The sequence below is a fragment of the Coffea arabica genome, chromosome 8c (assembly GCF_036785885.1).
Source record: "Coffea arabica cultivar ET-39 chromosome 8c, Coffea Arabica ET-39 HiFi, whole genome shotgun sequence".
NCBI lineage: Eukaryota > Viridiplantae > Streptophyta > Magnoliopsida > Gentianales > Rubiaceae > Coffea > Coffea arabica.
The window spans coordinates 46,421,211-46,432,749 of record NC_092325.1 but is presented as its reverse complement, the minus strand read 5'-3'; the positions used below and the strand labels follow the sequence as shown (position 1 = coordinate 46,432,749).

Here is an 11,539-nt window from a genome sequence, read left to right as displayed (position 1 = left end):
AATTCTACTTGAGTGTATTAAACATATACTATAAGAGAATTTTTCGAGCAATACGTAATCTAAGATAATTTTCACAGAAACAATTGAAAAAAGTACTAATCACAAGAAATTTCAACCAGTAATCCCTGAAAAAGAGGTCAAAATTTTATGGAACACGTGACATTCCAAGTCCCAAATGCCAATCTTCTCAATTTTGATGATTTGGGGGTAAGAAAAAACAAAGAAAATGATATGATATTAATTGTTTTTTTTTCAAATGCAAAAATTCTGAATTTTAAGTAATACATTCAGTTACTAAAAAATTTGGACAATGCATATGACCATGTGAAATCACCATTCAAATACAAAATATATAGAAGTGAATAAGGAACCAAGACTATCAAAACTTTGGGGCCTCAAATTGGCGGGAAAATGTCCATACAGCCCAATGCTTCAGCAATATATACAACCCTAACTCACTCTCCTCAGCACCTCCCATAACTTCCTCTCTTTCCAATCTTCACTCTCTAAAATCTTCTTCAAGGCAGTAAATGACAGTCAAATTGATTACCCCTTCGATTTCAGCCATGTGATTTAATTTTTGCTTTTGAGAATAATCTAGGGTTTCTTCAGCTCTTTTTATTTAAAATCTTTTTCAAATTTTTTTCCCGAGGCTCCTGAATAATGGCTGACGGGTTCGAAGATGAAGTTGAGCCAACGATTTCAATCGGCGAGTACCTCGAGGGCGTCGAGGAACAGGAGCTAGTAAGCTTCTTTCGTCGTCGAAAATTTTGAATTTTTATTCATTATTTTCGTTTGTTAACTATAGTTGTTAAATTCGGCATTTTTTCAATAGAAGTTACGAACTTTCTCTTTTTATTTTCTTTTTTTTTTTTGAGCTTAGAGCTTGTTGATTTTCCAATGATTATGCTTCATGTCAAGCATTTCCTTTGTTAGGGATGGGGTTAACGCGAATTTGTACCATGAATTAGGGTTCTTGTAGTATTGATCATGATAAATCAATTCATTCTTAGATGAAGTAGAAAATTAATTCCAATAGTATCCTAGTGTATAACTGGTTGGGTTAGAGGCAAACTTTTTTCTTTATAAGGGATGTTAAGTCAAGTTAAAACTTGCCCTATACAAAATTAAGCTTTTATATTTTTAACTTTTTTTCCCACACATTTTAGACGTGAGAGAAAGGGAGAGGAGTGGCATCTAGTTTTCAGATCAGGAAACAAGATGCTAAGCTTGCTAGCAAGTGAAATACGTGCGCAAGCAATTCAGTATGAGGGAGCATTTTATCGTCTTGGTATTATCTTCAGTTGATGTCTGCGTTAGAAGGTCATTTACTGAAAGGAAAAAAACCCTAAACCCTAAACCCTAAACCCTAAACCCTAAACCCTAAACCCTAAACCCTAAACCCTAAACCCTAAACCCTAAACCCTAAACCCTAAACCCTAAACCCTAAACCCTAAACCCTAAACCCTAAACCCTAAACCCTAAACCCTAAACCCTAAACCCTAAACCCTAAACCCTAAACCCTAAACCCTAAACCCTAAACCCTAAACCCTAAACCCTAAACCCTAAACCCTAAACCCTAAACCCTAAACCCTAAACCCTAAACCCTAAACCCTAAACCCTAAACCCTAAACCCTAAACCCTAAACCCTAAACCCTAAACCCTAAACCCTAAACCCTAAACCCTAAACCCTAAACCCTAAACCCTAAACCCTAAACCCTAAACCCTAAACCCTAAACCCTAAACCCTAAACCCTAAACCCTAAACCCTAAACCCTAAACCCTAAACCCTAAACCCTAAACCCTAAACCCTAAACCCTAAACCCTAAACCCTAAACCCTAAACCCTAAACCCTAAACCCTAAACCCTAAACCCTAAACCCTAAACCCTAAACCCTAAACCCTAAACCCTAAACCCTAAACCCTAAACCCTAAACCCTAAACCCTAAACCCTAAACCCTAAACCCTAAACCCTAAACCCTAAACCCTAAACCCTAAACCCTAAACCCTAAACCCTAAACCCTAAACCCTAAACCCTAAACCCTAAACCCTAAACCCTAAACCCTAAACCCTAAACCCTAAACCCTAAACCCTAAACCCTAAACCCTAAACCCTAAACCCTAAACCCTAAACCCTAAACCCTAAACCCTAAACCCTAAACCCTAAACCCTAAACCCTAAACCCTAAACCCTAAACCCTAAACCCTAAACCCTAAACCCTAAACCCTAAACCCTAAACCCTAAACCCTAAACCCTAAACCCTAAACCCTAAACCCTAAACCCTAAACCCTAAACCCTAAACCCTAAACCCTAAACCCTAAACCCTAAACCCTAAACCCTAAACCCTAAACCCTAAACCCTAAACCCTAAACCCTAAACCCTAAACCCTAAACCCTAAACCCTAAACCCTAAACCCTAAACCCTAAACCCTAAACCCTAAACCCTAAACCCTAAACCCTAAACCCTAAACCCTAAACCCTAAACCCTAAACCCTAAACCCTAAACCCTAAACCCTAAACCCTAAACCCTAAACCCTAAACCCTAAACCCTAAACCCTAAACCCTAAACCCTAAACCCTAAACCCTAAACCCTAAACCCTAAACCCTAAACCCTAAACCCTAAACCCTAAACCCTAAACCCTAAACCCTAAACCCTAAACCCTAAACCCTAAACCCTAAACCCTAAACCCTAAACCCTAAACCCTAAACCCTAAACCCTAAACCCTAAACCCTAAACCCTAAACCCTAAACCCTAAACCCTAAACCCTAAACCCTAAACCCTAAACCCTAAACCCTAAACCCTAAACCCTAAACCCTAAACCCTAAACCCTAAACCCTAAACCCTAAACCCTAAACCCTAAACCCTAAACCCTAAACCCTAAACCCTAAACCCTAAACCCTAAACCCTAAACCCTAAACCCTAAACCCTAAACCCTAAACCCTAAACCCTAAACCCTAAACCCTAAACCCTAAACCCTAAACCCTAAACCCTAAACCCTAAACCCTAAACCCTAAACCCTAAACCCTAAACCCTAAACCCTAAACCCTAAACCCTAAACCCTAAACCCTAAACCCTAAACCCTAAACCCTAAACCCTAAACCCTAAACCCTAAACCCTAAACCCTAAACCCTAAACCCTAAACCCTAAACCCTAAACCCTAAACCCTAAACCCTAAACCCTAAACCCTAAACCCTAAACCCTAAACCCTAAACCCTAAACCCTAAACCCTAAACCCTAAACCCTAAACCCTAAACCCTAAACCCTAAACCCTAAACCCTAAACCCTAAACCCTAAACCCTAAACCCTAAACCCTAAACCCTAAACCCTAAACCCTAAACCCTAAACCCTAAACCCTAAACCCTAAACCCTAAACCCTAAACCCTAAACCCTAAACCCTAAACCCTAAACCCTAAACCCTAAACCCTAAACCCTAAACCCTAAACCCTAAACCCTAAACCCTAAACCCTAAACCCTAAACCCTAAACCCTAAACCCTAAACCCTAAACCCTAAACCCTAAACCCTAAACCCTAAACCCTAAACCCTAAACCCTAAACCCTAAACCCTAAACCCTAAACCCTAAACCCTAAACCCTAAACCCTAAACCCTAAACCCTAAACCCTAAACCCTAAACCCTAAACCCTAAACCCTAAACCCTAAACCCTAAACCCTAAACCCTAAACCCTAAACCCTAAACCCTAAACCCTAAACCCTAAACCCTAAACCCTAAACCCTAAACCCTAAACCCTAAACCCTAAACCCTAAACCCTAAACCCTAAACCCTAAACCCTAAACCCTAAACCCTAAACCCTAAACCCTAAACCCTAAACCCTAAACCCTAAACCCTAAACCCTAAACCCTAAACCCTAAACCCTAAACCCTAAACCCTAAACCCTAAACCCTAAACCCTAAACCCTAAACCCTAAACCCTAAACCCTAAACCCTAAACCCTAAACCCTAAACCCTAAACCCTAAACCCTAAACCCTAAACCCTAAACCCTAAACCCTAAACCCTAAACCCTAAACCCTAAACCCTAAACCCTAAACCCTAAACCCTAAACCCTAAACCCTAAACCCTAAACCCTAAACCCTAAACCCTAAACCCTAAACCCTAAACCCTAAACCCTAAACCCTAAACCCTAAACCCTAAACCCTAAACCCTAAACCCTAAACCCTAAACCCTAAACCCTAAACCCTAAACCCTAAACCCTAAACCCTAAACCCTAAACCCTAAACCCTAAACCCTAAACCCTAAACCCTAAACCCTAAACCCTAAACCCTAAACCCTAAACCCTAAACCCTAAACCCTAAACCCTAAACCCTAAACCCTAAACCCTAAACCCTAAACCCTAAACCCTAAACCCTAAACCCTAAACCCTAAACCCTAAACCCTAAACCCTAAACCCTAAACCCTAAACCCTAAACCCTAAACCCTAAACCCTAAACCCTAAACCCTAAACCCTAAACCCTAAACCCTAAACCCTAAACCCTAAACCCTAAACCCTAAACCCTAAACCCTAAACCCTAAACCCTAAACCCTAAACCCTAAACCCTAAACCCTAAACCCTAAACCCTAAACCCTAAACCCTAAACCCTAAACCCTAAACCCTAAACCCTAAACCCTAAACCCTAAACCCTAAACCCTAAACCCTAAACCCTAAACCCTAAACCCTAAACCCTAAACCCTAAACCCTAAACCCTAAACCCTAAACCCTAAACCCTAAACCCTAAACCCTAAACCCTAAACCCTAAACCCTAAACCCTAAACCCTAAACCCTAAACCCTAAACCCTAAACCCTAAACCCTAAACCCTAAACCCTAAACCCTAAACCCTAAACCCTAAACCCTAAACCCTAAACCCTAAACCCTAAACCCTAAACCCTAAACCCTAAACCCTAAACCCTAAACCCTAAACCCTAAACCCTAAACCCTAAACCCTAAACCCTAAACCCTAAACCCTAAACCCTAAACCCTAAACCCTAAACCCTAAACCCTAAACCCTAAACCCTAAACCCTAAACCCTAAACCCTAAACCCTAAACCCTAAACCCTAAACCCTAAACCCTAAACCCTAAACCCTAAACCCTAAACCCTAAACCCTAAACCCTAAACCCTAAACCCTAAACCCTAAACCCTAAACCCTAAACCCTAAACCCTAAACCCTAAACCCTAAACCCTAAACCCTAAACCCTAAACCCTAAACCCTAAACCCTAAACCCTAAACCCTAAACCCTAAACCCTAAACCCTAAACCCTAAACCCTAAACCCTAAACCCTAAACCCTAAACCCTAAACCCTAAACCCTAAACCCTAAACCCTAAACCCTAAACCCTAAACCCTAAACCCTAAACCCTAAACCCTAAACCCTAAACCCTAAACCCTAAACCCTAAACCCTAAACCCTAAACCCTAAACCCTAAACCCTAAACCCTAAACCCTAAACCCTAAACCCTAAACCCTAAACCCTAAACCCTAAACCCTAAACCCTAAACCCTAAACCCTAAACCCTAAACCCTAAACCCTAAACCCTAAACCCTAAACCCTAAACCCTAAACCCTAAACCCTAAACCCTAAACCCTAAACCCTAAACCCTAAACCCTAAACCCTAAACCCTAAACCCTAAACCCTAAACCCTAAAACCCTAAACCCTAAACCCTAAACCCTAAACCCTAAACCCTAAACCCTAAACCCTAAACCCTAAACCCTAAACCCTAAACCCTAAACCCTAAACCCTAAACCCTAAACCCTAAACCCTAAACCCTAAACCCTAAACCCTAAACCCTAAACCCTAAACCCTAAACCCTAAACCCTAAACCCTAAACCCTAAACCCTAAACCCTAAACCCTAAACCCTAAACCCTAAATTTTTATAAATTTTATTTTAACCCCCATATTTTCATAAAATTATACTTTTACCCTTATATTTTAACAAATTTATTAATCAACCCCAAAAATTTTTGAAATTATACATTTATCCTAATATTTTTATAATTTATAAATTGACCCCTTTTCTTTTACAAAATTCTAATTTGCCCCAATATTTTTTGAATTTCTGAATTAACCCATAAACTTGTATGAATTTACAATTTAACTCTTATTCTTTGCTAACTCAATAATTTTGATATTTCATTACATCTTTTCTTTATATCATCGTACACGAAGCTTATAGTTATTTTTTGGATGCCATTCTTTGTAATATTTTTTTCTCCTTGATAATATTAATCGAAATGTTATATTACGTGAAATGAATACCTTCAACGTAATGTTAGTTGTAATTGAAATGTTAATTTTACCATATTGTTAGTTTCATCAAAAATGTTGTTCAAACTATCTCATATCACTAACTTGATTGACTTTATGTTGTGCAAAGTTGCTCAAATCATTCAATAACACCATGTATCGACCCTTCGGCAGTTAGAAATATAGCAGAATATACAAGATTAATAAATAGTCTGAGACTGTGGTACCTAATCATCGGTGAGTATGTTGAAATCTTACTCAGAATATCTCCTATCATTAACTTGATTGACTTGACATTGTGCAAAGTTGCTCAAATCATTCAATTATACAATGTATTCACTATCTCTCTTCAATTGTGGGAAATATGACGAAACGACATACGAATATTGATAAGCATTTTGAGTCTGTGGTAGTTAATGTTGAGGATTGTGTCAAGGAAGGATACAAGATTGATGGACTAGTATATCAGACTAAACAGATAGTTTGAAACTGTGGTAGTTAATCATAGGTAGATTGAAGATTGTATCAAGATTGATGGACAGTCTGAAACTGTGGTAGTTAATCATCGGTGGGTTGATCATTGTATCAAGATTGACAGAAGTATGTATTACTAGTAATTTGACTATTTAAAAAAATATTAACAAACTAGAACTTTAAAATACTTAATATACAAAAGTATATCCTAAAAAATAAAATAACTAGTATTTTTATTTACTTTTCGTATGTACAATTGATTAATCATTATGTTATTTTGTTTTGAATTTGTTACTGTTGTTATTAAAAATTAATATATTCTAAATTCTAGATGCATTGATATAAGTAATATATGAAATAATAGGTGTGAATAGATAAATTATACTTTGTTATAGCATAAGCTTTATGATAATTATTACTTTCAATAAAAAAAAAAAGTTGAAAGAAAGAATGAAGTAAGGAATAAGTTTAAGAAGATTTAAATTAATATATGGGTGATAAAAGCAAAGAGAAAAAAAATAATTAATCACATGGGAGAAGGAACAAAAATTTTTAAAAATAAAAATAAGGGTAAACAAAACACAAAAGTAATTAATTTCAATCCCAAAGCAAGTTATTTCTTCTCTTTTCACAAAAGTAAAGACCCAACAAAAAAAAAACAAACATAACGTAAACAACAATTCCACTTCATTAAGAAAGAATCAGCCAAGAATGAAGCCAGAATCTTGCAATCGTTAAAGTGGAACAAGTGTTTGTGCCCATAAGTTGGAGTACTGTATTACAAATAAATGTGTACAAGTTAAATTTGTATGGAAAAAAACCGAACTCAACAGTCCTACCTGCAGACTACAGTAAGCACCAACCTTACCCAACCCAGCGAAAGGCAACACTGACGCACAGATATTGAGAAGTCATGGAATGTATGCAGTAGCATAGTTCCTTTCCTGTTTTCCCCTCTTCTGTGCGCTTGTGTCTTTGTTTAAAGAAAGTTTTGCACTGGACTTCCAGTCACCGAAATAAGGTTGCTTGATCCAAATTTCATGTGAGCATCAATCCCCAAATCACCTCAAACGACCTTCAGCAACCTGACACTAAAGCTGTTAGTCTTTCCCCTTCACTCCTTAGCTTCAGCTGTCCAATAGTTTTTTACAGCAACAAGAATTTTCTGGGGGTTAAAGGGTCCACTCTCGTGATCCAAGATGCGACTCTCCCACCTCATTCCATCACTTATACTTTTGATTTTCACCAGGACTTCCACAGCATCCCTGAATATGACAGTCCCTTCAGGCCTTAGGATTCTGTCCATCTCAAGGAGAATGTCGGTAATGTCACACCTATAAAGACATTCCCAAAAAAATACACACTTATATCAGCTACGCTCAAAAATCAACAAAATCACTTCCCTGAAAACACTGCAAAAGGATTACGAGGTTACCGGTCCTGATATATGCTGAAAACACCGTCAGCATGAATGAGGTCATATGTTCGTGGATAGGTTGAGAATGCTTCACACCAGTCATGATATGTGCCAATGAATCCTCGTTCATATACGATTCCCAGAGTATCAGGATCTAATTTGGCAGGGACAACATTCATCACCCATACTGGATACTTTGCCAATGCTGCTGCAAAACCTCCCAGGAAAGCATTCATGTCCATTACGTTTCGGTATTGCCCTTGGCCCAAGGGAGCAACAACTTGTCTGTAGTTTGCCACCCGCACCTTCCACACTTCATTATCTTCTCTGAATTTCTCCGAGGCGATTCCTGGAACTGAGCCAACACTGATTCTAGGGGGAGTAGCAAACGCACGCTCTGGCCACTTTTCCAAGGCACCACCTGCGACTTCGTCTTTGTTGCTTACCTCTGGTAACGGGCTGATGCAAGCTTCCATGTCTTTGTACCTTGAACAGATGAACATAAAGGTCATAAAGAGATGCAAATTACTTAGGGTGTTTTGAGTGATATTTTAGTCCACAGTTTTCATAAGAAATTGAGAAGATACCAAGCAGCCTCAGCATTGTCAGATTTGCACATGGGGGGTGTATGGTAAATCGCCCTGCTCTTGATGCACTCAACGTGGTTGATAGGCTTTTGCCACACAGCAAGATCTTCCTTCTCGATCACTTTCTTCCAGCATAGGTGCTTTGCAACATCCTCGATGGAATCCTGCTCCTGCTTCAAATCCTCTTGGGATCTTTCCCAACCCCTCCAGTACTTTTTCCAGCGAATAGGAGGGCCAGAGAGTATCCAATAACCGCCAGGCCTCAGAACTCTGTCAACTTCAATTAGATAGAGTCCGCCTACAAACAATTATAGAAAGGATCAGGGGGTTAAATGTTGCTCAAAAAAAGGCATATTATTTCGCGTTCAAGACCTAAAAGCCTCCCGTTCAATAGAAACAATCAATACTTACAATGCTCAAATACATATTGGGAGCGTGTGCAGAGACCTTACCATAGTCGTACCAAGGGATCAGACAACGCGAGCAGTGTGCCATATCAAATGCCCTTGCAGGATAGGGTAGTCGTTGTGAACCCATGACACCGATCATAGCTGGAACACCACGCTCCAGTGCAAACCATACCTGTGCTTCATGTGTATCTCTTGGAGCAAAAGACATTGCAATGATGTTCCTTTTCAATAGGTAAGCACCCCAACTCGCAACCTTTTTTTAAAGACACAACTAAAGTCAGCCATATATATATAGACACACACACACTCGAAGAGGGCTAGGAAAAAAGTGAAAAGTTGTATTTTTTTTTTTTTTCTTCTGGCCATTCATACCTAAAAGAAATGCAGGAAGGTGCAAACAGCCATTAAGAAAGAGGATTAATCGAACTAACATACAGTTCCAATTATAAGCATTAAGCAAGGAAGAGGTATGAGTTCAGGATGAGCCCACTCTACTTACCCCACAGCCGGTATCAAGTGCAGTCCGGATGTCGCCGTTACTGAGAGGGATGAGCTCATTGATGTCGTCTATATAAGCGTCAGCGCCGTTCGGAAACATGGTGCCCCCTCCGGGAAATTTAAAGCGATCACCTTCAAGCTGGATCCAGTTTTGATTTGCCTTCTCAACACTCAAATGTTCGTGGGGGATGTTGGCATACCAAGCATAATCTCTGCTTTGAGGCCATTTGAAAGGTGTCTTGTAGTTTGGGGGAGCAGGAATGAGGCAGCGAAGGAGCTCTTCCTTGTCAGGGCAGTGCCTCTCTCTGTACTTCAAAAACTTGCGGTCAAATTTCCTTCCCCTGCTGGGGTCCTGGCAAGGAGTGTATTCGGTGTAGGACTTATCGCAGGGCGGAAATGTTTGCGACTCCTCAGAACTATTAACCTCCAGTTGGTGATGGCTCTCAAAGTCCAGTGGGGTACTGGGCATTACTGAAGACGTAGCTGATGAGGGTGAGGATGCGGAGAGGTCGGGATTTTCCTCCTCTTTCCGATGATCATGATCAGGAGATCCATCCTGACAGCCAACTCTTTCCCAGACCCCCGATTGGGTGGATGGGGCGGAATTTGTACTTTGCCAAGCACCTAGAACATAAAACAAAATGCAGAGACCACTCACAGCCAGGATCCAAATGAGACGTTTTCGTTTCGTTTCCAAATGGTGAGGTTTAGGGGATCCATTGTAGTCTTTAGCCATTTAAACCTGAGAAACTTTCCTCCTCCTTCTGGTGTCTTGTCTGGCTGAGGGAGGATATATCTATCTATCATGTACAGTACTAGTAGTAGTAGTAGTAGTATATATAATTACACTACGCTTGTACGCAAGATTACTCCCAACAAGGAAGGGTAGTGTTGCACTGGACACATTAAAGATTTTGAATGCTTCACCAATGAGGCAATACGAGGTAGTAGTATAAACTGCACGTGAGAGGAGATGAGATGAGGGGAGGAAAGTTAGAAAAGGTAATTCAGAAGTGAGTAATTATTGCTTATTAGACAGGACGACACAACAGTAATACCTAAAGGCGTTCCCTTCGTCTGTCTTGCTCCGTTGAAGAAATTACTGTGGATGAAGATCCCAATCCCACCATTGCTCGAAATAAATAAACAAATGGGCCGGGCAGCTGAGATGGGAAAAAAGGGATAAGGAAAAGATGAGAAAAGCCAACCAAAGAGCAGAAAAAGGAAAGGCTAACAAAAGATTCTTTTCTTTCTGATTCGGACTATATATCTCAGTACCCCAGAGAACGAAAAAATGAAGAAATAGATGGATAAAATATTACTGCTAGTGCTAGCAGTGCTTGTGTTAGGGGTAACAAAAAGTCATCGACAGCAAATTAAGCAGGAACAGAACAAAGCCGCTTTTACATGTTAGCCATCATTCAATACCAAGTAAATGGTGCGCTGTAATACACCACCGCTACTGCTACTATTCTATCTTATTATCTTTTGTGTTTTGACTTTCATAACACTTGAAAACCACTCAAAAGCAAAGGAAATAACTGCCCCGCTATACTGGTAGTACCTTTAATTTTTTATCCCAGAAATTCAGAAAAATAAAAAAAGTCGTAGCTGCTTTAATCTTTTGTGACACTAATAGCCGCAAACGGAGGAGAAAATTTGGGAAAGGAAGTTGGCCATAATGCGCCCTCAAAATTTTGAGCCATCGAGGAGGAGAGACTGTTTCCATCCACAGACTTTTGCTTAGCAACCCCCCCCCCCCGCCCCTTCCCTCAACAACCCATCCCCGACAGACCAGCCTCTGTTACCTCCCTGCCTCTTACCGTTCTCCCTCTCTCTCGTTCAACGCTCATTTTATGCGTAAACAACCATTAACGTAGTGTCGCAGTTAGGGGGATCCCGGGGGCACTTTTGGTTGCTTT

General features: G+C 39.9%; 1 protein-coding gene across 1 annotated transcript; it reads right to left on the bottom strand.

Moving 5' to 3' along the window:
* Nucleotides 1-7,375: 7,375 nt before the first annotated feature.
* On the bottom strand, nt 7,376-10,928 carry LOC140013860 (probable methyltransferase PMT18). The gene is made up of 6 exons (XM_072064059.1): nt 10,676-10,928; nt 9,619-10,574; nt 9,162-9,372; nt 8,710-9,007; nt 8,141-8,608; nt 7,376-8,039 (listed from the first exon to the last, which is right to left on the bottom strand). Exons 2-6 carry the CDS (start codon nt 10,351-10,353, stop codon nt 7,820-7,822), a joined length of 1,932 nt encoding a protein of 643 aa, XP_071920160.1. The 5' UTR covers nt 10,354-10,574; nt 10,676-10,928; the 3' UTR covers nt 7,376-7,819.
* Nucleotides 10,929-11,539: the final 611 nt, after the last annotated feature.

What these genes read in the sequence shown, in the direction of transcription:
- LOC140013860 (XM_072064059.1), bottom strand. Translation starts at nt 10,353, where the DNA reads ATGGCTAAAGACTACAATGGATCCCCTAAACCTCACCATTTGGAAACG. An exon ending in CACTTGATACCGGCTGTGGG is followed by an intron (nt 9,373 to 9,618) that starts GTAAGTAGAGTG and finishes CTTTAAAAAAAG; the next exon opens with GTTGCGAGTTGGGGTGCTTA. An exon ending in GACAATGCTGAGGCTGCTTG is followed by an intron (nt 8,609 to 8,709) that starts GTATCTTCTCAA and finishes CATCTGTTCAAG; the next exon opens with GTACAAAGACATGGAAGCTT.